Raw genomic sequence first — 26,184 nt, 5'->3', positions numbered from 1 at the left:
AACTGATGTTCTTTGAGTGGCCATCTGTGCAGTCACACAACCCACCCACTGGCCCCGCTCGGTGTCGGTGAGTGGATGCATCTTTCTGTACCGACTATGCCCTTTTTCACGTTACCGACATCAAAAACAACAACAAAGTTTTTTCAATAAGATAGCGTACGTTCGGTCGCAAAGACTGAACAAAATGGCGGATGCTCCGCTCTTTATAGGCCACAGGGGGAGGGGGAGCAGAGCTTCCCGCCAAAAACCGTTAGTTGTCAATCTTCCGGCCACAGGCACTGCGCAGGCGCAGTACCCATCTGTGTGACTGCACAGATGGCCACTCGAAGAACATCAGTTACAGGTAAGCAACCTGCTTATCTTGTGGTACCTTAAAGATTTAACCAAACGTATTATGGGATAAGCTTCTGTGGACTAGAGTCCAGTTCATTGGAAACCTGAAGTGTAACCTGATAATGTTAAGCATATACTGTGTATGGACTTACACAACTGTAGGTGCTCATATGCCTGCCATTTTAGAAGTATATTTCATGCATCTGCTGAAGTAGATTGGTCCATGAAAATTTATGCCATGATACATTTTGTTAACTCTTGAGGATGTCTCCAAACATTTTGTTGTAATTCTGCTTTATCTTTTTATAAATTTTATAAAAGTCTAATGGGTTTTTAACCTATTTCGATTTGATTTGACATATATACAGATGTAGGCCATGCTCTTTGAAAAATGTGGTATTTAATTTTAGTGTGCATTTATAGAACGAATGATAAAATTGTGAGCATGCGTTTTTCTTTTATTTCTCCTCTTCTCTGTGTTACAAAGGTATATACAAAGTTATCATGAGCTTTGTAGCTGGTGCTTTGTGAATGGCTGGTTAGCGGATGTTATTACCTGTATGACAAATTACTTTTTCTTGATCTCTTATGCAACATTTTGGGCAAAGGGCACCCATTTTTCTTTATTCTTTTTAATCATTGCAAGTGATAACTTCCAATTCATGCTATAAAAATGAATGACAATCATTGCTTAAAAGTTTGTGTATGCATAAATGTGAATTATCTCAATTTCTTCTCCAGGTTACATCATAAGTGTTGTGCTCCTAACCTTACCCAGACAACACCTGGTTCAACTTTACCTGTATTTTCTAACTGCACTATTGCTGTATGCTGGTCATCAAATCTCCAGGTAAGAAAAGAGGAATTGATGTTTCCCTTCTAATAGGTTTTAGTTTTCAAATAACTTCATGATTATCTGCTAACCGGGTTATTTCTTAAATATAGAATATTCTCCAAGGAGATCAAGGCAGGGTACCTGGTTGTCTCCTTCATTTTCATCACTCCTTTAGATCTTCACAATAACTCCACGAGGGTGAGAGAGACTGACCATCCCAAAGTCACTCTGTTAGCTTCATGACAGAGGGGTTTCGAACCTGGGTCTCCTCTGTCCTAATCCAGTGCAAACTTCTACTGGTTTTTGCTCTGTTAAATTGTAAACGTCTGTTTTGCTTGAAGTGGAAAATAAAAATGATCTGTAATGCCCTAGAATTCCTCTTAGTTCAATATATGAAGAACATCTCAGGTTGGCACCCTCCCTCCCCTGCTTTCTACTTTATTTCTTACAATTTTGTATTTAAGAAAAGCAGGGTGTCAACATGTACTAGCTAAAGTGCCAGCCTCCAGCTAGATCTTTTTTTAGGTTCAAAACAGTGGAATTGTGCTTTGGAGGCCAGCCCGCATCTCTGCCATATACCTAAATTCCTGGGCAAGCTACTTTTCTTTTGAGCTCACCAACATGCCCTCTGTGAAATGGTTATTTTTATTTTTGGCAGCCATGCCCTTCATCACAGTCATTGCATAAGTAGGAAATTCTTTGCAGCAGCCCTAAGTACCCACCAACCCCACAGGTTGGGAACCCCGATCTAAAGTCTAGCTTTCCCAGGGAATGAAGGGCTGGCCGGGGATCAGTCCTGATGCTGCCCTGACTTGTGTTGCATCTCTCTCTCTTTCATGCCTGTACCTGTAAAGCGCTGCTTTTCCATGCCAAAGACATTTCTGTTAGGTTAGCAAACTCACAGCCAAGAGATCTTGCCACCGAGGGCAAGAGCATGTGCAGCTGGCTGGCCTGCCCGTCTCATCTGGTGCTGCCTTTTCCCCTTCTTTGTTGCTGGGCTCTTGTGACCGCTTGCCTGAGCTCTTCCAACCCTCAAGGAGCCTTGTAAAGGGAAATGGAGGATGTGCCACACGGCATGTGATGGGTGAGTGAAGCGGCAGTTGTTGCCAATCCAAAGACCCACCCCTCTCTCTCACCCCCCCCCCACACACACCGCAGTAAGTGACCCAGCATTTGGAGCAGGACTGGTGGAACAGCAGTGGCAGACTCTTGTGTGGAGGGAGGCAATGCGGTTTGCTTCTACTCCTACTCTGCTGCCTGATACCGACACATCAGCCCATCTGTGCATATTCATATGTGGTCAACAAATACTGAAAGCCATTCTGAGCTGCTTTTGAACTACTTACATTACTTTAGGCCATAGTATGCTGATGGTTTATTCGAGGACAAAATATATGGAAGGGACCTGGGAAGGTGGCCAGGGCATAAAGTATAATTCTTGTGCTAGCTATTGATGTTTATTCCTTTACATTCGGATAAGGTTTGTGTTGAGTTGGACATCTCTGGTAAAGAGTTAAGTAGCTAAGAGTGAAGACTCAAGGAGCGAACAACTCCCATGTTTCTGTGTATGTTTAACGTACAGGGGGATGGGCGACTCTTTAGTTCAGATGTCCATCTATAGCAGGGGAACCATCCTGGAGATCTGTGTGGGAAGCACGTAGAATGTAGAGTCAGAGCCAGTTCTTTCCAGGGTTCTCTGGTGGGCAGCTGGACATAATAAAACGATGCCCAGAAAGTCATGTGTTGGCTTCCAAAACCAAGAGAATATTCCTTCCAGCAAATGCTTTGGACTTGGAGATAGAAGAACAAATAAACAGCTTAGAAATATGTAAACAATGGTGCTGTGATAGTTTTATTGTTAGGGCATGCAAGTCAGACTTTTAAAATAAACACTTCCAAATTAAGTTGAGAAAGCTGGGATTGTGTTGGTTTTGTGTAATAAGTTCTGTCTCTTAACACAAGCTCAGACTCTGCCATTGAAATTACAGCCCCATTTCTCTCTCCTTCATTGCTAGCTCCTTGGCCATGTGGTCTGTATTTAATGGCTGTATTTGGACAGTCATTGGTTTGTAAAGACAAACCATGATTTATGATCAGATAAATGAAACTCAAACTTTTTAGCAGCTCCTTTTCTAGAAGAGTCTCTAGCATGGCTGCAAGGAAGGGAACAGAAGCTTTCTAGACTAACTTTAGTTTGTCTTTCATCTGTATTTAGTCCTAATTATGGTTTACTTAATTACATCAACTTACAGCCATAAGCTGGTTTATGAAGCTGGTTTATTTAAATCTGGGTTTAAAGCTGGGTTAAATCATGCTCTGCACGAGCTGCTTCTACATAGAATAATGAACCTCAGCCCAATCATACACTGTGGCATGTTGTGTAAATCCAGAATTTTGGGTTGTTTTTGGTTAAACAACCCAAAATTAATGTAAAAACTAATTGTAGGGTAACTTCAGGTAACTTCTTTTCTATGTCCTGAAATTCATCTTTATTATTTTATTTTATTTAAAGTTTTTATATGCTGTCCCATTACTGATGTCTTGGGATGGTTTACAAGCACAAATAAAATAAGATAAAAAATGGTATAGCATCCAGTGATGAGTATAAAAGTCACAATTAAGATAATTGATAATTAAAATAATTGGAGAATAAAAAGGTGCTACAAATCTGTTTTAGCCTTTGGTTTAACAAAGCCATGATACTGACAAAGCCAAAAGTCTTATCTGCCATTTTTATCAGTCATGGATTCCTTAAGCTTTTCCTACCTTCTCTGTCTTTGCCACCACCACAACCTACTTATTGTAGAAGTCCAGCTCATTCTCTGACTTTTTGGAATGTCATTTAAACTTATATTTTCTGCTTCCTGCAAGTATTGCAGTATTCTCTCTGTAGTTCCTTTATTCTTTCTGTATTTTCTATGGGTCATAAGACTATTTTTTATATTCCTGAACCACTAATTTTCCAAACATGCTTCTGATATTATCCTCTGTAGCAGCAGAGGTAATCATCTTACTAAGCAAATTGTTTCTCCTTGTTTACCTCTAATGATACTGTTTCTTCCTCACATTTTTGATGCTGTTCACTTTATTTCTCTGCCTGTGGTCCACCTCTCTGTGTGCACACATGTATATACATGTATATATGTGTATACATGTATATACATACTCTCTCCTCACTTTTTTGTCTTCACCACATGCTGCTCTTTTCTCATCTTCACTATAACAGCCTCTCAGCTTACCTCCTGTCACTGTGTTTCATCTCTTCCATCTGAAAAAGCTTTCACTAATTAATCTGTTTCAGAGTAATCTCAATAGTCCCAGCTCCAATTAATTCTCTTATTTCCCTTGTACCCTTTTATGCTGCTTCTCCTGCCTCTACATCCTTTCTCATGCCCCCATGAAGCCTTCCCCTTGCACCCATCACTTTCTCAAAGCATTTTTCCCCTTTTTCAGTCTTTGTAGTCTCAGATGTTGCATGTCATAATGTCACTTGAGCAGCTTCTCCAAATTAAAAAATCTGCCAAAATTGAGGCAGAGCTGCCGCTTCAACTCACAAGAGGTACTTCTGTCCAGCTTTCAGCGATTCCCATATCCCACCCTGTCCAGGAGACTTCAGAGGCAAGAGGGGTTAAAAAGCCACATTTCCCCAATTCCCTTCTGTTGCTTCTCAGGATCCAAGCCCTCATGTTTCCACATGATAGTAATATGCTTGCATTTTGTATTTCCCCTGACATTTATGTTTTCCTTTGGCAGGAATAGGTTCCCCACATGTATGCCCTGTGTATGCTACTTGCACTGATACAGGCCTTGTGGGGAACTTTACTTCTTTGTCACGCCCTGCCCAAACCATGACCCATGAAGCCTCAAACCAGCTATATGGTCGGTCCTGTATAAGAGCAGGGCAGCCTTGGCTATCTGTAATTGAACAGAGGAGAGCTGCAGGGGAGTCATATTCATTTCCTGGAGGTCACAGCTGGAGAGTGTGTGACGGACTAGCTTGCCAAGCCCCCCATCACCCAATGGCCTCTGGAGTCTGCCAGTACTTTACCAAGGATTGGATTGTGTGCAAATACTTTCATCTCTGCATGTGGCGCTGTCATTCTCAGTCATTCTTCTTTTTCATCAGAGAGTGTTGTCTCCTTCCCCATCATGAGGCCAGTGAACAGCCCATTTGCCATTACAGGATAAAAGGAATGCTTCTAAAGCAAACAATACAGTCTGGGATGAAATCTATGTGTTTGTTCCAGGGTTCCTTAATAGCAATTTAATAAGGAAGGCTGTTAGCTAATTATTGTTGCATTTTAGCAACTGCTATATTGAAAGCATCTTTCATAGCTTTCTGTGAGAGCGTGGTTCAAATCGACCAGTTAGCTGCAGGAAGGAAGACTTCTGAAAATGTGTAACATTTTATAGGGCACATTTTAGGTTCCAAAATCATTTCACGTGCCTTCTTGTTATAATGGTTATTAAGATAAGAGTGTCTTGGGAATAGCAGTTGTGAGACTTAATTCATTCTGACCCATTGCATGGATTATGAATTTTCTCCTAAGAGCTATTAATTCTCCTTTGCTTTCTGCTTTAGAATTTCAGAACAGTGAAAGGTGAGGAGGGCATCTCATTTAGGGAAAAAATGCCATATCTACCTTTGGAAAGGGAGCAGCCAGACTTTCTTCACTGCCTTTCACTGTCAGCCATTTCAAGATACCAAGACTGAGCAGTCCCACTGATAGTGAAGGAAAGGCTTTCCTGACCTTGTGCCCTCTAGATATTTCACAGTTCTGGAACTGTGCATCTGCCTCAGCCAACATGACCCATGTCTAGGAATGCTGGGAGTTGTAGTCCAAAATAAAGAGTCATGGGTTAGGGAAGGCGGATGGGAGACCTTGATCCTTGGCTGTGAGGATCTCGCTTCGTGGCACACTCAGGCTCATTCTCTTCCCCTCCAGGGTCTTTCTGACAGATTGAAACAGGTTCGACCCTGAGCGGAGATGTACGAGTGTTGCTGCATTAGTGCAGGTCATGTGGCTCTAGGATTCCAGCAATAATGTGAAAACTCATGTGAAAACCAGCACTTTGTGGTTATTTGTCTTGAACAGAGAAGAGCTGGTTTTCTGAATTTCAGATGAATGATGCGCTGAGCTTGAAAAACCACCCTGTGTTTCACTGGATGCAAAGTACTTTTGTTAGCACATGGAGACTTCTTTTCCACGGGATCAGGCACAAGGGTGGGGAGCTGCTCTGTGCCTGAGAATTCTCAGGGACCCCTCCTGCGGACGGTGCATCTTGGCTGTTAGCTGACTCGGCAAAGCACCCGGCCTTTGATAATAACCTCCTGCTGCCACCGCATCTCAGAATCTTGACCTAGGCCATCCTTCCCAATCTCACTGACATGTGCTTCACTTTCTGATTCTGAATCATTATCTGGAATGTGCCCAGCAGTCTCTGGGAATTACTGCCCAAGACTACCATCCGTCTTACTCCCAGCACAAGGCTTCTTGGGGGAACATTTCAAACTGGGGGTGGGGGAGCCACAATGCAGAACCTTTACTAATCATTGCTACCTTAATCTCTGAAGGTGCGGATTCCTGGGAAAGGGCTTCGAAAGGTTAAGTTAGTGTTTGGGCAAGTTAGTGACAGATACCTGAGTTCTAAGCCATGCAGAGCTTTAAAGGTAATTAACCATCACTTTGAATTTTGCACACAAATGGACATTGTTTCAGATCTGGTAAGAGATATTTCTACAGGCCAGTCCCAGTTATCAATCAAACAAATTTTTCTGATACATTTTTGGCTAACAACACAATCCCACACATTGTGGAATTTATTTGCAGGTGGGCAGGTGTCGGATTGCAGCCTAAGTAAATTTTTGTGTACTCTTCAGTGGGAACCCATCTACAAGACATTGTGGTTATCTGAAGACTAACAATACCTTTCTAACTGGTTTCCCCCTTTTAATTGATGGTGGGGGGTGGTTAGAATATATTTCTGGCATAGCAGACGACTTCATGTGCAGTGAAGAAGGGAGAGGGTCAAAGGAACTCCTTGAACCAGTTCTGTAGAGTCTCTGCTCATTTTCAGCACATTTGAACTTCAAGTGGAAACCTAAAGAGAGCTACTTCAGCACCGCTTGCACTGACTTAAAAGGGCAGGGTAGTAACAAGGCATGTGATTGGTATACAGGAGAGGTGTTTGATGAGGATAATACTTCGGAATACCTCAGTTTGTTAGTTTTATGACTCACAAGGTAAATATTTTGTGAGACACAAATGAGAAGACTTGTTATCCAACAAGACATACAGATACAACCTTTCCCCCACCCCTCCTTTATTCCTGGCAAAAGCCAAAGTTCAAGAGGATTCTTGCGATAAGACGCAAGAGGATGCAGGGTAATGAGCCAGAGAGGGGCCTGCTTAAACAAATTATGAGTCAAGATTTTCTTGCTAACCCTAAATATAGGCAAAGTTTTGTGCTTTCTCTTGGAGTGGTATTTGTAGTTTTTCTCTCAGTTATATTTGTACTAAGTTATATTGCTCTGCTTTTGTACCCTAAGCTCATAAGCACCACATCCAGCTAGTTTTCAGCATCTATTGTTTCATAATTTTTTCTTTCCTCAAGAAAAAAGATTCATGGGAAGCAGTAATCATAATCAGAGTAGGGGTTCAGCAGAAGCAGCACTCTGTTTATCACTGGTACTGCTAGTGTTGTGTTGTATCAAAAGCACATTATAGAGGTAATTTCCATTCACAGGGAGAAAATATTCCAGGCCCCCTCATTTTCACCATATAGGAAGGAAAATGGCTTAGGGATACAGGGAAGGCTGGCATGGAAAGGGTTAGGTGGCACATTCCAGTTGCTTCTCCGCTGAAGATTGATGCATTCTATAGAGCAGGGGTCTCAAACTCGCGGCCCACTTGCTGGGAGGGGCGGGGCACAGGGGAGGGGCCCTGCGGCCTCCAAAGCGCCGGCGGCGCCCGGGCCGGACACGGGATGAGCGGCCCACCACCACCACCACGGTGGTGGAATGCTTGATGTGGCCAAGCCTCACCCAGACTCTACTTCCAGCGGCCCCCAGTTAAGTTGAGTTTGAGACCCCTGCTATAGAGATTTCCTATGGGGTGAGGGGAGAAAAAGACCTATCTGCATATAGTATTGTGGGGCTATATGTAACATGTAGCTTGGCACTTAGTCACCTTTTCAAATTGCAGACTTTAACCTGATTCACACATAATGACAACCCATGGTTTAAACAACCCATCGATTGCCATGCATGGGCAGGAGTGAGTGAGAAGTGCCCACTTTTAATCAGCAACCTATGATCAGTTGCTTCCAAGGCTGTTGAGCATGATGTGCAAAACCAGACTGCTGAGTTATTTAGGGGCTAAATGTCACGGTGTTTATTGCTTTAGTGAGGGGTTAACTGCTGGTTTGTTTAGCTCCAAAACAGCCCACGTTCATAGGTTGCACTCAACAACCTAGGAGCAGCCAATTGTAGTTGTTGATTAAAAGTGGCTGGAGAGGTGCGAGCAACGCTTCTGTCTTCTCCCACTTATCCCCAACAGCCCATGGACTGCAACTGCTGTTGCTGCCTGTTAGGAGAATTTTAAGCTGATCAGCAGGAAAAGCCAAGCTTTGTGACATATTTAACCACAGACTTTTGGGACAGCAGGAAGGAATGGAGCTTTGCTTCAGTATTTTCCCACATTGCATTTTTGCCTTTCCTTGCCAGCTCTCCATGTCTCTACTGACTGAAATGAGAATTTGATAGGATTTGTTTACTTTTGGGTAAATCTGAAAAGATAGCATGCAATTACATTAATTGTGTGGATCCTCCTCTCCACCCTTTCTTTATAGCAGTCCTTGCATGCCTTTCTGTCTGCCTCATTTGTCCTTGCAGCAAACAAAAGGAGATTGTTGTTCGAGTTGTACACATGGATAAAGGAAGAGACATCAGTTTGCACAATAAAGCTGCACTCTTAATAGTCATGATCAAGGAGGAAATTCTGCCAGCCATAATTCTCAGGAACAGTCTGTAGGATTGGGCAGCCACTATGTAGTCCTAAGTGATCAACCTTCTGAACTTTTACTCTCCTTTTACAAATAAAAGAATTTGAGCTGAGCAAGCAGGCATGCCCAAGTGCATCTAATAAAGTCAGTTGAAGTTTGAAGCTGGCTCTCCCAAATTTAGCCTGTTGGCTTTCAGTGTACTGTCTCTAGGCATGGTTGTTTCAAAGTAAAAAGATCAAAGTAGATTTCATCTCAAGAAACCACCCACATGATTATTCGTCAGATGCAAAAAAAAGTACAGTTACCAATGCAAGCAAGTTAATGCACAGCCTCTCTCCAGTTCTTAGCTGAACAACCTTACCCTTGATTATACAATCCCTTTTGTGCCTTGTTTTGTTCTGTCATTATTGAGTACTTGGGTTGGAATTCAGAAGTTTAGTTACACAAATGAAAGCTTCTGTGCTTGAAAGTACTGCAAGAACATTTTGTTCCAATTTTGTTCCAAACTCTGAAGCAGAAAAAGAGCATGATCCATAAGATGGTTTCTGAAACCATTTAAAACAGAGCTATGAAAAAGGGAGATTGGCCCATAAGAGTACTTAGGCAAGGCAAACCCCCTGGACCCTTTACGGTTCCCTGTTCCTGTTGCTCACTGTGCACTTGCAGAGGAAAAGAAACATGCAATTTTTAGCCAAGCAGTATAGGAAGCTGCGTGCAACAGATCAAGGGTGCTTAAATTTTTTATTCAAACGTCATTTTAATTGCTAATATTATTTCCTTATTTTATTCTTTGGCCAGGGTGACTTATTTTATATTGTTAATTCGTTTTATATTTTTAATGCATTATATTTTAATGTTTTGTGAGCCGCCCCGAGGGTTCGGCGAATGGGGCGGCATAGAAATTTTCTAAATAAATAAATAAACAAACAAACAAACGCCTATAAAAATATTGTGAGTGTTGATATAGTTAGTCAATAAAATAAACTAATGCCTGCCATCTATTTTTGCAAACCATTCAGTTTTGCTATCTCAAATAAGCAGAATATTAAGTGTATCCATTTTTAAACTTGTCTCAATATGTCGTTGGTTATGTTCTTCAGGGATTATGTGAGAAGTGAACTGGAATCTGGCTATGAAGGGCCAATGTACTTAGAGCCTCTTTCCATGAATCGTTTTATGACCGCCTTAATAGGTGAGTATGTCCAAATATCAATGACTTCCAAGGGGCACCATGTTCTTTGCTCAGTACTTCCATGAAGCTTATTCTACAGTCTCTGGGTTGGTGATTTTACGTTTATTTATTTATTTAAAATATTTATATGCCGTCCTATTTGCAAAAAGCCTCAGGACAGCTTATATTTGTTTTCTTTGTATTAATATATAGCCTGATTTCCCATACATGACCAGTGCCTGGTTATACACCCAGGGTATAATCTGTGATCGTGCTGGGTTGGTTGTGTCGGACTGTTTGGAGGAATGGAGTGTCTGAGGTTCTGAGCAGCTGAGTGGATGTTTGTGCTGTTAGTGGCTGCTGAGAGTGTGTGGGAAGCTTTGATGTGCTAAGCATGTCCCTAGCAAACTCTGGGGACACAGAGGGACACATAGAAGTGGTGCCAGTATTCATTGATGGGGCAGAAGGAGTTACAGCAGGAGTACAGGGTTTGGGGTGTTAGAGTACAGTGGGTTACAGATATTCAGTACCCTCTTTGCCGTCTGTCCCGTCCTCAGCTCTTGTGCATTTGGAAGCTCATGCACTCAGTCCTCCTTTCTTGCATTGCTGCTGTTTAACACCAGTTTGGTCTACAATAAGCTTGCACTCATTTGTGATTTAATTGTGGATGAAAAAGTTGATCTCACAGGTCCCACTGCAGCTTGGGTGGGGTTGACCTGAACCAGCTTTGCCCACCTGTTTACTCAGTGCAGGACCAATACTGGCTGGAGGGGAGGTGAGAGTTGTCATAATTTGCAGAACTTCTCTTTCACCTGGAAACCACTTTGCCCTGAAGTGGGCCTTGAGGGATTGTTTCTGGTGTTTGTTGTGAGCTTGCCTTTCCCCGTCTTGCCCTTAGACTCTGAAACACCATACTGTCTCTTTGCAAAGCAGATCTTTATTGGCACACTTTGCAGTTACAAGACAAATCAACTCTGAAGGTCCTCTCCCTTAACCTTTGCCCGTGTCAAAAGATAGTTGAGCCCAGACTGGGAACTCCTTCCCAGAATCCTTCCCTCAAGGTAGCTCCCACTGGTGAAGGGCCAGCTGGCAAGACCTACGCAAGCCCTCTAACTGGACAGCTTGTTTCTTCCAGTGCCCCATTATGTGGTCAGGACTGGGCAATGGAACAGCTCTCTCTCCCCCTCTTCGTTGACTCCCCCCATCCCTGCCAAATCAATCCTGGTTGGCCTGAGAACCTGTGGACAATGACCCTGAAGATACTTGAAAGGCCTGTACCTCTCCCTGGTTTTCCAGAACTTCCATCTCTGCTTCTTGAAGGCTTCCCTCTTCATCTTCTTTAGAATCCCAGGCATGATGGCTCCGGGATGCCCGCCAAGAGTGGTGGTTGGTTTAATTCATTAGTGACAAGTTCGGGATACTGCTGCTGCCCCCCCCCCCCCCCCCCCCCGGCACCCCGAGTCCCTAAGGCTTAATTTGCCACCTCCTTTGTGTTGTCAAATTGTTCCTGCAAAGCCCTTCCCACTCTCCCTGGTGAATGGAGCCTCTGTCCCTTGAAGGAGAAGCTGTGACCTTTTTGTATTGCACTCCGAGGACAAAATTGCTTGTCTCTGCAGCAAACCTGATGCTATTTTTAGTGCTGTCCCGGTTAGGGTGTCTGATACCACCATCTGCCCAGTTCTGGGAGATCGATCTGAGTTGCTGCATCCTGCTAATGTGGTTCTGGTCTCACCAGAGGGGTCACTTCAGAGAGTCGTGGTGGGTGACTGTTCCTCCGCCCCCTGGCCGTTTAGCTGTGGGGTTCCACAGAGGACCACCTTGTCCCCAGTGGTGTTCAGCATCCATATGAAGGCATAGGGAGAGGTCATTAGAGGATCTGGAACCAAGTGCAGTCAGTGTGCTCATGGCACACAGCTCTGTTCACCTGTAACATCTGAATCAGGCGAGGCCATTCATGTTCTGGATCGGTCTAGACTCAGCAGTGGGCTAGATGCGGGCCAGTAAACTGAAGTGAGTGGGTGGTTCTCAAGTCTGTGAGACAGGCTCATTGCCTGTTTGGATGGTCCTGCACTTCCTTGGAAAGCCCAGGTTTTTATTCTGGAGGAACACCTAGATCAGTGATGGCAAACCTTTTAGAGACCGAGTGCCCAAACTGCAACCCAAAACCGACTTATTTATCGCAAAGTGCCAACACTGCAGATTCAAATATGCCAGGAGGACAGCACAAGATTAAAAGAATCTCAGTCTCATAATTAGAACATCTCTTTGCTAAATCTTAGATATTAAATTTCAAATTTTCATAAGAAAACTCTATGCTAAAATCTTGTGTTAATAAAAATGAATGTATGAAAACTCACAGCCAGTCCAGGTGCGCGTGCGTGCACACACACACACACACACACACCTTGGCAGCGCACTGACCGGCCATGTGAAAGCTCAGATGAGTTGCGGCTAATGAGTCGCAGCTCGTGACGTCATTGCCTGGCGCTGCTACTCCTTTCTGAGCACGTGCATAGCCCCTATATGTGCTGTTATCTGATGCTCAGCTGCTGGGGCAACGCTGGGGTGACTTGGCTCATGTGCGGACAGAGAGGGCTCTGTGTCCCTGCTGTGGCACGTGTGCCGTAGGCTCGCCACCACAGACCTAGATCCATCCTTCCAGTTGATCTAAACCAGGGGGCCAGTTGAAAGCTGCCGGTGCTGGGCGCGGGCCGGAAAGATGGTGCCTGGTCGTACGCGCGGGCCGGTGTGGGGGTGGGGCGGTGCATACATGTGCGCTGGGGCGGGGGCGGGGAGGCGAGGTGGGGGCGGGCATGCACTGTGAGGTGGGTGTGCGAGGCAGCAGCTTGCTCACTTGGAGATAGTTTCCTCTGAGCGAGCAAACCGCGCATGGGGCAAGGTAGGCGGCGGCGGGTGCGCATGTGAGTGCGCGTGCGGCAGGTCCAAATGGGCATGCAGGCCGGATCCAGCCCCCGGGCCATAGTTTGAGGACCCAGGGTCTAAATAGTTGTGGTGGCTGAGAGTGCCCTTCATCAGCTTCAGCTGGTTCATCAGCCCCCTCCAGAACCCTGCTAGCTTGACCACACGGATGTACTAGTAACCTCAGACTGGATTACTGCAAGGCACTATTTGTGAGGCTGCCTTTAGGGCTGGTCTGGAAGCTACAGGGAGTGCAGAATGCAGCAGCTCAGCTGTCTTTATGAGCTGCCCCTTGTCAGCATGTGACTCCTTTGCACAGGGAAATGCACTGGCTGCCTCTTGGTCACTGGGCCAGTTTAAGTTTTTATACTAGCATATAAAGCCCTCAGCACCTTTGCATCAGGATATGTGACACAGCAACTTCTTCCTTATCGACCTGCCCCGTCACTGAGTGCTCAGCAGGCATGTTCCCAGTGGTCCTGCAAGGACCTTTGGCCTGACTGGTGTCCACCTGGGGAAGAGCCTTTAGTGTGGTGGCCCCTTTCTGTGGAATTCCTCCTTATCTCTGGAGTTCAGGCAGGCACTAACACCTTGTTGTTCTCAATGCCTCCTGAAGGCATCTTTATTTCATCAGGCTTTCCTTGACTGAGCAGTTGCTTTTTTATTGGTACTCTGTTTTTAAGAGTAAGTTAATATGGTTGTTTCATTATTTTTGTCTCTTTACCTTTTATTGTTTACCACTATGGAATCTGTTTGGATATGGAACACTGTCTAAGTGTTGAAATATCTAGTATCTTCTGTTAAATGCTGCTTTTGTGATGGTCTTGCTGAATATATAAAAATAATGAAATCTGATCTATTGCTAAAATTCATTTCATATCATCAAAAGTATCCTCAAATCACCCCAAACACATTTTTGCCATGTTTCTCTGCTATGTTTATCATAGCAACTCTGTGATGCATTGATAGCATTAGAAAACAAAATTAGTAGCAAGGATTTTGGACGGTTCCGTAGGCCAGGGTGGCATTTTGACTCATGCATGTAGTAGCAGAAAGCCATGATTTCCTGCTTATTTAAACTGGGCCCAAGCTGCTGAATCACTGTAGCCATATGGATGCATTATTCATGTACGGGACATTTGTGTTTAGATACAAGAGTGGGGTCACGTCCCTGGCCATGCCCCAACACTGGGCTTCTGGGCTAGGTTGGACTGCGTGGTGCCGCTGAGTGCAAGCAGAGGCATACCTGTATCCTCAGGTAGGGAGGGGTCAGAGCGAGCCCAGGGGCATGACAGCAGGAACAGGGCCAGGAGAGCGGCCATGTTCTCATGGCTACATATGAGTGCCCTACATGTGACTAATCCACACACAGGGCTTATATGCTACAAGTTGCGTCAATCAGATGGTGGCATCTGCTGACTTTCGTGCTACAGAATCCCTCTAGTGTTTTCTAGAAGTATAAATGCCCCATAAATGATTCCATGCTTTAAAGAAAATAGAACACTTCAAAGAAGATAGAAAGGCATGCTGGGCCAGAGTATTTACTGGCTTAGGTTGTTCAGAGAAGTTGACAGCATACTTAAGGCTGGTTTGGTGGTGCTTTTTCCACTGTGGCCTTGTGGCTTTGACTGTTTTTTAAAGACTTGGAAGTTATTGGTTCCTCCTTTCAAAAGCAAAAAATGCCCTGCAGCTTCAAAGGGATTTGTCAGCCTATGCTTTATATGAATCTCACAGCTGCTCTGCCTGGCAATCAGTTGGCCTTCTGGCAGTCACTTCCTTAACAGCTCACTCACGGAAACTGTACACTATATCCATCAATAAGAAGTCTCACCTTGTTAGTCTTTTTCGTGAGTGAATGAATTCTTGAATGGGTTCTAGTTTTTGAAAAAGAAGATCTGAATGTCTCTTTAAGGTTGAATGTTCTAATGGGGCACAAAAGTCTCACTTCTGCCTTTCTTTTCAGACTGATTTTGCAACACCCACCATTTCTAGAATTATGAAAAAAACACAAACAACCAGGAACCCTTTGTCATTTTACAGTCTATTTCTTTTTGTGTCTAAAGTGTATTTTTAACAAGAAGGAAAGCATCTAATTTAACTGACATTTTAAAAGCCAGAAAGCTGTTCAACTTGAATGTTGCAATAACTCTGTTCGTTCAGTAACTCTTTCCCAGTTCCTATTTGGCAGGTAGCCAAATTGTAGCTCTCACCTGAGAAAATATTATAAAATACATACAGTATTTTAAAATAAAGTAAATGACCAGGTGTTTGTACAAGTGCATGAACACCTGGTCATATCTGACTGTTTTCATGTTAAAAAGTCCCAGCTGCCCAGGGGTGGAGGACTGTTGTGAATGTTTGTTTGGGCGACAGAATAATGCATGTTGCTGAGGAGCTTCTGCCTAGAGTTTTAAAAATCAGGTATCTCTTATTTTCTGCTGCCTAAAACTCAGAACTAAAACATGCATGCCTAAAACTCAACATCTGTTTCAAAAGCACACTTTTATTACCAGAAGCAGTTTGTTTTCTGTCAGTATAAAAACTTTGATTTTGAACAGAATTATTATCTCCCCTGGATAGATTTCTGAAGTTACTTCTTACTCTTGGTTTCTACATGATTCCAGTTTGTTCCAGCAGAAACAAAAAGGCCAGATCACAAGAAGAAGAAAGGCAGGCTATACATGGTGTGTGATAGGGATAATAGATCATACTTGAAACAACTAGTATGTGAAGTCCCTTCGGCACATGTCCTGTTTTTATTTAGTTTTTGTCGTCCTTCCTTGTAAGCGTTGTGGGAAAACAGGCCTGGGCACGTGTTTCCTTTTCAAGCAAGTCCCCAGTAAGCATGTGGATCAGGCACCTCACTGCTCCTACAACTCCCTTCAGTGCCCCCCCACCCCACCCCTACCAGGCATCCTTGAGTGGGGAGGACCTACTAGCAAGGCAAAACGTTTCTGTAATAACCGGTGTGCCTCTGGGGGGCTTTTCAGGGCAAAGCAGAATTCTGAAGTGGCGTCCAAATTTCCTGCCTGGCTCTTGAGTGCCACATCTAAGAGCAAGAATCCATATTGGTCATTTGAAAGGGATGATAACTGCATGCATTTTGCAGGCCATCAAGCAGGCAATGTACTTGAAAGACCTCAGCATGTAACAATTCAGAAAATGTCCTTTTCTTTCAATGGTCTCAGCATTGCATGTAGGTGTTGGACTATTTGGTGTGGTCTTCCCTATAGCTGTGGGCGTATCTGTTGCTCATGTGTGTCTCTTCTATCTCAACTATATTGCTGTTGCAGAGTGTGTCAAAAAGAGTATGGTGGTACTTGCCTTGGTGTGGTAGGGCTTGCTTTGGTGTCTGTGGCACATTACATTAAAACATACACACCCCTATGCTTAAGCCATAAATGCTTATAACATTTGAAAAATGCCCTTTCAGGATCACGCTTTTGATTCTTCCAACATTTTGTATGCCAACATTATTAACTCAGCAGCAAAATATAGGTTTTAGCTATGTAATAAAAGCTCCACACTAAAAGGTGACTTGGAATAATTTTAAATACATAGAACAAGCAGCTGAAATTACACAACTCATGTGAGGTTTGAGAGCATTCTGGAAGTCTGTTGGTGGGTTCTGCATGCTCATGACCATTCCCCTCACCCCCCACTTACACCTCAAGTATCTGCATCCATAACGGACATATGTTTGGCATTGGTGAGAGTGGACCCTGTTTGTCTGTATCTGTCTGTAGGACTCTCCCTTGAGACCAGGAACCCTGGCTGGCCTGGGGTTCCTGTCCATTAGAAATACAGCGCTTAACACCACCTGCACAGTTGCCAGGCACATGGCCAGTTGGGTATCTGCCTTGCATTATTCACTCTCATGCTGTTTTGTCATCTGTGTTGTGTGGATCATATTCCATTTTCTACTTAGTTATAGATGGGTACAGAGCAGCCTGACATCCGCTAAGATACGCACGTTAGAATTCCAAATTGTCTTTGCTTTACTTGGCTTTGCTTTAACATTCAGCCAGTATTCAGTTGATGGCTAGAAAAGAGGAGATGCCTTTTTTTCTAGTTGAAACTAGAGGATGGGTATTAACACTTTGCAACCCCCAAGAATGGCACAGGACACACTCCAGGGGACAGAGAAGCTACACAAGCAGCTTGCATGGGAAAAGGAATTATGGGAAGCATCATTTTCTCATGTCGCTGATGGCATGGATGTCACCACACAAGGCTTTGATGCCCTTAAAAGGCTTATTGTGTAATATTTTAAGACATCTCTTTTGTGTCGCTTCATGTGGTTTCTGAGCATAATAAACTAGCAAGGTTTTAGAGATGAAGGCAAAGTCATGCCAACTGATCTTTCCAAAAGGGATTTCCACCTAAATAAATACCTCCACTGATAAAGTCTTTGATAAGTGGGTGGGTGGGGCATGTCTCTAATATGTCCAAGCATACTAGTTACCCATACAGTTACTCTCCTGTTCTTAAACTGATTTTTAAAAAAGAAATAATTCAGAGGGAATCTCAATGGAAGAACAAACAGCCATGTCACCTGATTGCTTTTAAAATAATTTCATATAGATAGGTAGATCCCAGAATAAGGAAGTGATACATCAGAATCCATTTTGACGTGACCTAGAATGTGCAAGGGAGCAGTGGCCAAGGCTGCATGCACGTGGCCAAGTATGCACTCTCACTCCACTAAATTGTTTGTCACCTGTGCAGTGCAAAACAAACCGAACCAAACCCACAGCCCACAAAGATGTAGTGGTGCATGGGGAGGGGGGCAGAATTGAGCAATGTTTTCGTTAGAACTAGTAAACAGTCCATAAAAGAATGTGCAGGTTCTCCAAAATGCCTGTATCAGATTAGGTGGTCTGAAAATGAAGGATCAGGAGAAGAAAATGAAAGTTTGAAAACTAAGACACATACTTGATTGGTCTGAATTACCCAGCCTAGCAATAAGCTGTAGTAATAAAATAAGAACAGCCATGATGGATCAGACCAAAGGTTCACAGGTGCCTCCATGAATTTGTCCTGTTTCCTTTTAAGGCATCCACATTGGTGGCCATCACTACTACTTCCTTTGCCAGTGAATTCCATAGTTTAACCATGCCCTGTGGGAAGAACTATGTCCTTTTATCTGTGCTGAATAAGAACACAAGAAGAGCCGTGTGGGATCAGACCAGGGTCCATCTAGTCTAGCATTCTGTATGCACAGTAGCAAGCCAGCTGCCCACAGGATCGCTGGAGCAGGATGGGTGCAAGACCTCTTCCTGCCCGTGTTCCTGAGCAGCTGGCATATGCAGGCAGGCCACCTCTGGTAAAGAGGTAGCACACAACTAGCGAAGGCTAGTAGCCACTGGTAGCCACCTCCCTCTTGAATCTGGCCAGTGTTTTTTAAAGCCATCCAGATTGGCAGCCATCCCTACTTCCCATGGCAGTGAATTCCATAGTTTAACTGTACATTGACTGAAGAAGTACTTCCTACTATCTGACCTGAGCCTCCCACCTTCATGGGGTGACCCCAGGTTTGAGTGATGTGGAAGAGGGAGAAAAATGTCTCCCTCTCTACTTTCTTCACACCCTGCATAATTTTAAACACATCTATCATGTTTTTCTTTTACTTGCCTTTTTATAAGCTAAATAATCCCAGTTATTGTAACCAGTCAATACTGCTTATTGTCAGAATGGATCTTAATATTAATAAATAATAAATTAATAAATAGTATTTAATACATAGTATTCAAGTCAAGTCTCTTCTATATTTTTCTTCTTGTGCTAATATTTGTGTAATAAGTGTAAACAATGCATCTTAATTAGCTTGATAAGATATATCTTTTGCTCAGAATTTGAGATCTGAGGAAGCATTAATCTGTGAAATTAATGAAGCTAGATATTTCTGAGCAAACATCTTTAGGAATGCACTGTTAACCTGAGTATATAGATAGCAGATCCATAAGGAAGCCCTTAGAATCCCTGCCTGGGATTGCCTTTTTGTTACAGTTGTCATATATTTGTACAAAATACGCAGTATGCTACAAAAGCTGTTTTGCTTTTGTTAATAGTAGGTTGTCTGACTGAACAATGCCTTCGTAGCAAATGTGCTTGGTTTTGTATGCACAGCTTTTAAAATTTGGGGTTAAACAATGGTGTACAATTTTAAAAAGAACACTAATTACAACTTTGCTGTCGGTTATCTCACCCTTGCTTTATGAGAAGGACTGTGCATTTAGTCAAAATAGCAGATTTATTCATTATTTCAACATGTTTCTGGCTATATTTGAGGTGTGAGTTTGCTAAGCTTTCATGGGGAGAGGGAAGGAAGTGATATTAAGACACTGTATGCTTTTAAGTGAAAGGGTTTTGCTATTCATTTTTCTATGTCATATCCAGGTCAGCTTGTGGTATGCACCCTATGCTCCTGTGTCATGAAAACCAAACAGATCTGGCTCTTCTCTGCTCACATGCTCCCTCTGCTGGCGCGGCTTTGCCTAGTCCCTCTGGAAACTATTGTTATCATCAACAAATTTGCAATGATTTTCACTGGCTTGGAAGTTCTCTATTTTCTGGCATCCAATCTTCTGGTACCATACAATCTGGCCAAGTCTGCATATAGGGAACTTGTCCAGGTAAGGGGTATATTGAAAGTAGTAAATGATAAGATTCTTATGTCTAGATGTGTATTCTTGAAATGTGGTGTTCATATAAGTTTTATTTACCCCTCCAATGTTCAGGTTTTAGATAGTAGTCAATAGTGCATGTAATATATTAGGCAAGAATGTATAAAATGAAAAGCCCAGCCATTTTTTAATGTGAGACTTTACATGTTTCTGAAGATCTGAAAAGAAATAAATGTTCTCTTGACCTGAACCATAAAAGCAGCTTTTGAGCAGAAATTATGATCTTCAGGTTGCTGGTTTCTGTACTTCTAGAAAGAAAGAACTTTTGCACTTCTTAAGTCAACTAACTTAACCAGTGAGCTGGGACAAATGACAGTCTATAGTCACTGTTCAAGGGTGATAGTATATTACTTCTTCAACAGGTTTCTCAGCCAGTTTAAAGGCAAAATGTCTCTCCTGGTTGGTGGGCTCACAGCTCCTGTGCCCTTCAGGATTAGAAATTGTTGGATGCTGATTTTACCGAAACCTAGAAAATCCTGTACTAAGTTTTCAATGAAATATTACTAATTTTGAAGGAAAAGCTCATCAACCATAAAAAAGGGCATCACTGAGAGCCAGTGTAGTATAGTGGCTGAGAGTGCTGGACTGGGAATTCAGGAGATCTGCATTCTAGTCCCTACTGGGCCACAAAGTTCACTGGGTAGTTTTGGGCAAGTCACTGCATCTCAGCCTAAACTACCTCACAGGGTTGTTGGTGTAAGGACAAAATGGAGAGGAGGAGAACCCTGTAAGCCACCTTGCAAGAATAAGAAAAGGTGGAATATACATGCAAGAAAAGAAAAAGGAGAAGACATTTCAAGTCCATATTACTTTAATATCTTTAAACCCTTCAGTGTATTAACCTTAGACTGACTTTTGAAGTATGGCCTAATAAACTAACAGGAATTTTGGAATTTAATTGACTTACATAGTAATCCTATTGCCCTTAGACAGCATCAAGAGAACCATAAGAGTTTTTGGAGTCCCAGTTCTGACACTGTAAAATATTCCTGATGTCAGAGCTGGAACTTTTCACTGGGAGTACCCTGCCCACCCCTCGCAGCTAGCATAGAAAGAACCTTACCAGCTACTTCTCAGAGGTTATAAGAGCAGCCTCAGATGAGGATGCCAAGGAGCGCTCCAGTAATGGAGAGGGAAAGAGAGCTGCAACACCAAGAGTTGTCTGTCTTGGTGGCATCTCACAACTAGACTGCTGAAATGCAGCATCTTGCTGCTGAAGGTTACCTCTTTCTGCCCTGCACAGGATGGTCATAATCCTCACAAGTCCAAAGTGTTAGGGGCAGCATTGTTGGATTGTGCCCTCAAGCTTGGTTTCTAAGGACTAAGCTTTTCTCATCGGTTACTTAACACTTAAGGGCTCTCAGCTGAAAGTATGAGTTCTTGATGCAGAAGAACTGTATTGGAATGTTGTAACTGCTAAGGGGCATTTGGTTATGTTTAGGGTTGTGGTGGTGGTGGTGGTGTTAGTTTTCAAGAGATCAAATGCAAGAGAGAGCCCTGTCTAAACTGGGTAATCTGAGTTACTACTAACTGCTGTGCTTTTAAATAAGATCCCAAACACTTTCTTAGCTTTATACAGGGGAGAGATTCATTGCTGAATGTGTAAAGAACTGCTCTAGATTTCAGTTTGGCCACTGCAGTGAATTAGTAGAAACCTTAATGCTTACAGTTCTTAACACTTTTACTGTTACACTGCTTTCTTCTATGTGAAATTTTATCTGAAAACAATGTCACACTTTGACAGTAATTGCAGTGTGCTAACTATGAAGTCGGCTTGCTATTTCTAAGTATTACCGCTTTTCTGTTGTGTGTCTCTCCGTGTGTGGAATGAATCTTCAGGACCCAAAAAGACATTGTATCCAGAATTGTGAAGTTCATCAAGTACTGAAATAACTAATTACATTGCAGCAGGTTCAAATGTAGCTACAGAATTGAAGACCTATAAATAACCATCAACTTGTTAATTAACAAGATGGCCTGCTCCTTTTTAATAGCAAACTTGCTACCCAGTTTTTTAAAACGTGCATAAAACTCAAAAGCTCTTTCAGACAGCAGCCTGACTTTATGGATAATTAATCCAAATTAAATATTGGAATATGAACAATGATTGTACGCAATGCATGCATAACATACTTGTTGTTTTCATGTTGTCCTATTCTGCATGGCCACGTTGCCTTTCTTGGTTTTCTCCTTTCTTGGTTTTCACAGTGACATCCTCACTGTGGATAACAGCATGGATCCATATATATTGGCAGGTTGTGGAGCTGTTGTTGCACTGAGGGAGTTCGTTGTATTGTATTTGTAGCCCTCCCTTCCGCTAAGCAGCTTAGGCAGTGTACATGGTTCTCTCCTACTTTTTGTCCTCACAGCCACCCTATGGAGTAGGCTAGAATGCCTGACGGACAGTTACCAGCACAGGGGTTTTCACCTTGATCTGCCCAGTGTTAAAGCTCAGTCCGTAGCCGGCCTTCCCCAGCCTGGAACCCTTCGCATGGGTTGGACCACAACCCCCAACACCTGTCAACCAGGCACCACAGACTGCTGGCTCCCATGCTAGTGTTACAGTTACAATAGCATTACTCTGCCTGTTGGATAAGCTTCTGCCTCTTAAAATACCAGCAACCAGCTTGTATCCAGAAACTGTTCTGAGGATTTCATGGAGAGGGAGTATCTTAGCGACTGTTTCCAGTTTATGACAAATATTCTTTACTATTCCAGCTTATGACAAATAGCCTTCCCCCAGATGTTCTGGGCACAGACTGTGGACCTTTGCCGTCATACAGAGCTTGTAGGTTTGGAGAGAATGCATTACATAGCATCTAAAACGTGTAGTCTTTGCATTTATTCCATATTTAATTTGTTTATATTAAAATGTAACAGATTCATTCAAGATCATTCATAGGAAAACATGCACACATGATAACAGTATAAACAGTACAACCTAAGTCTAAGGGATAGCAGTGTGTTTGTGTGTCCATTTGCATAGTGAGATTGTCTCCCTCTTTTTTTCCCCCCTGCAGCCCTGTATGACCCCCATAAATCGGTTCCACGGGGTCACCAGTCCTCCACAGCAGATATTGAGAGCATACGGTGAGGGGTGGGGGAAGGCAGACACTGCCACCCTCCTGATTCCACTGATGAAAGACGTTCCATCAGTGGGGAAACTACATTGGACTCAATCCAGTGGCATTAATCTGAAAGATGTTTATTATCTGCTATTTGGTTAGTAAAGGTGCAAATAAAAAAATAAACTGTGCTTAAGAACAGCAGTATGCAGAGCAGGCCAGAGAGACTGGAATGGTGTAATAAGGGAACACAATTGCCACTAAGTTAATTTTAATCCTTAAATTGCATCACAGACAATATGCTGGCAATCAGAATATAATTATAGCTCAGAATTGGCTTTGTGTTATGATTCTAAGCTACTGTAATTTCAGGTTACAAATAACAATTTTTACTGATAACAAGTAATTAGAATCTTATTTTCCTAAAATAAGGATGTATACATATATACATACAACACATGCACACACAGAAATCAAAATTAGACAGGGTTTATGCTAAAATATAATTAATTCTAAAAAAACATTGCTAATCAAGGCTAGTTATCCTATCTATTCCAGATCAGCTCTTGTCTTGTTGCAGATTGCCCCAATCTGGCTCAACAATAATTTTCTAAGTTTGCATTCCAGTTGCTCTCACTTAAATGATTGGTTGCCTTTACTTAGCTTGAATTAATTAAGTGTAAGTCAATATTTGGCTCCTCAGTTTCTTTCTGGGACTTGGAAGTGACATTTTTATTGATGGGGAGTTTTATGCCAGATGAAAAATGCACCCAAGTGGAATTTAAACTGGCTCATCCTGCTTGCAGCCAAGTCTCCAAAGCCTTGCGCTTCTTAACGCACGTCTCTGCAGTGGAGAGTATAGGGGAGACTGACTGCATAGCTCCCCAGCCCGCATGCAGGCTAGATTCTGGTTGTCCTACTTAGGGAGCTGCTTCTTACTGTCTCCCATTTTCTCACAGCGCTGCATACTTGTCCCTCTGTCAGGAAAGCAGCCCTGGAGAAGCCACAAATGCTTTCCAGTGCAATCTGTGGAAAAAGCCTTCCAGAGCAGAAGTAGCAGCTGGATCCTGAAAGTATCTCTCTTTCCCAGAACTAGCCAAAAAGCCCCAGCTTTAGAAAGAGACCTTCTAAAGATGCACATTCTGTAACATGTAGTGTTACTTCTGAAGAGGACAGCTAGAGGTTAGCGAGTTGGATTGGGAGTCGGGAAATGAGGGTTCTGGTCCCCACTGGGCCACTGAAACCTCCAAGGTGACTCTGGGCCAGTCCCTGACTCAGCTTAACCTGCCTCACAGGGCTGTTGTGAGGAAAGCAAATGGAGAGGAGGGTTGTGTAAGCAGCCTTATCTTCCTTGCAGGAAAAAAGGCTGGATATGTGTAGAATAAATCAAATAAAAATAAAATTGTCCTTAAGCCCCTTTTAAATGTTCTCTCCCCTAAAACAGCCACACCATCATCTCAGTGTAGTAGTTTTCTGCCTCTGCTGAGTGCTTGTGAGTGCTGGAGCCTGAGCTCCCCAAAGAACTCTTGGGGGACCACCAAGTCCCCACAGCATTGCCTTGCCTCAGCCACAGAAGCGTCTGTGAAAACGCACTTGCTTATAGCTTTCTGAGGCAACATGTTGGAGTTTCTCACCCCATATTGCTCCACACTACTTCTCAAAGACCATTGCAGAGTTCAGAGGTGTGAGGATCTTCCCTTGGCTCAGTGGCAAATGCGCCAAAGGAACATGACTTAATGCAGACTTCTTGCAGCAGCAAAGTGAAGATCGCCGCTTCTTATTTAGGGGTCAGGAAAGTGCCAAGTCACTATGGTATGTCTTAAGTATAAAAAAGATCACTACGTGTGCATGCATGCGCACTTGCACACTCACACACTGCTGTCAGCACCATTAAGTAAATGGTGGATGTGGTGACTCAGATTTATGACACTTGCTACTTTAAAAATATTTGTAAATGATTTGTTAGTAAGAATGTGTAGAAACAGCAGGTGTTGGCTGGTTTTTAGGTTCTGATGTGCCGTCACAGTTCTGCCACCACAAATGCTTTTGAGTTAAGGATGGATTGAATATTTACTTCTGCTGATTTTGAGAAGAAGCAAACATGATCTTCTCTTCCTTTGGCTCGGCAGGTGGTCGAAGTGTACGGCCTCCTGGCCCTGGGAATGTCTCTCTGGAACCAGCTGGTGGTCCCTGTTCTCTTCATGGTCTTCTGGCTTGTCTTATTTGCTCTTCAGATCTACTCTTACTTCAGCACACGGGACCAGCCTGCCTCAAGGGAGAGGCTTCTTTTTCTCTTCCTAACAAGGTAACTCGCAAAAGTCTGTGGCAGCCAGTTGCTAATCTGAGCTTTCGGAGGTCATGACAAACGGGTGGGAAAAGCCCCTGCAGGCCGGTTTGTAGAGATGCACCATTAGGCATCCCATGACATTCACCTCACGAGCAATGGGAACACGCCTCACTGGGCACAGGCCTCTACGTATCCCTGTGCCTGGCTAGGTTTTTGCGGTGGCAGTCGTGAGAGACCGGAGTGGCTCTGTGAGGTCTGTGTGCATCACACACATGGGCTGTGTGCCGGCACAGAGCTTCGTTTCAGGAAAATCGTATAGCTGAGGAATTTTGGTAGGAACTCTCCACTGCCATAAATTGTTAGGTCCCCTCTTCTTCCCACAGTTCCTCTTTGAATGCCCTTGTTGGTTGCCTCATAGGGAATTTTGTTCTTTCTCTTCAGGAGAAAGAATGCTGTCTTGCTGAGATCTTCAGCTGTTTATTCCTCTGATTTAACTAGTTCTTTGCTGCTTGGTTTTTCTTTTGGATTTTGGCAGTCTTCAAGCACTTTCTTTGCCTGAGCGGCGTATGGCCTTGCAGGTGCCTTTTCTGAAATGCATGTGCTGTGGCAACAAATTGCCACTGGCAGGTGGTCACTTCCTTTGCCTAACTGATGGAAATGCTGTTGACTCTTGCACGCATGCTCGGATTTTACCAAGCATGCCTGGAAGATCAGGCCCCACAGGTGGAAGGCTCCTCCTGGGAAGAGCGCACTGGAGGCAGTTGAAAGTACCTCACTCTGCATGGGTTCAGAAAACCTTGCCCAGCAAGGGCTACTCATTTTCTATGGATATTGGATCAGTGCCTTAGAATGAACTCTCTCCCTCTCTCTCCCTCCCTCCCTCC

The 26,184-nt window shown here is 43.3% G+C and overlaps 1 protein-coding gene across 1 annotated transcript in view; it reads left to right on the top strand.

Annotated features, from left to right (window-relative positions):
* The window catches only part of RNF145 (ring finger protein 145), a 66,052-nt gene that overhangs the window by 26,923 nt on the left and 12,945 nt on the right, over positions 1-26,184 (top strand). The window contains exons 3-6 of the mRNA XM_044450961.1: positions 1,075-1,183; positions 10,273-10,364; positions 19,662-19,897; positions 25,143-25,318. Of these exons, the coding sequence (XP_044306896.1) occupies positions 1,075-1,183; positions 10,273-10,364; positions 19,662-19,897; positions 25,143-25,318 (613 nt within the window). The remainder of the gene's footprint in view (positions 1-1,074; positions 1,184-10,272; positions 10,365-19,661; positions 19,898-25,142; positions 25,319-26,184) is intronic.

Source organism: Varanus komodoensis, unplaced genomic scaffold (genome assembly GCF_004798865.1).
Source record: "Varanus komodoensis strain SLA01 unplaced genomic scaffold, ASM479886v1 scaffold6_1, whole genome shotgun sequence".
Lineage (NCBI taxonomy): Eukaryota > Metazoa > Chordata > Lepidosauria > Squamata > Varanidae > Varanus > Varanus komodoensis.
Note: the sequence above shows the minus strand (reverse complement) of the source record. Positions and strands in the feature narration are given on the sequence as shown.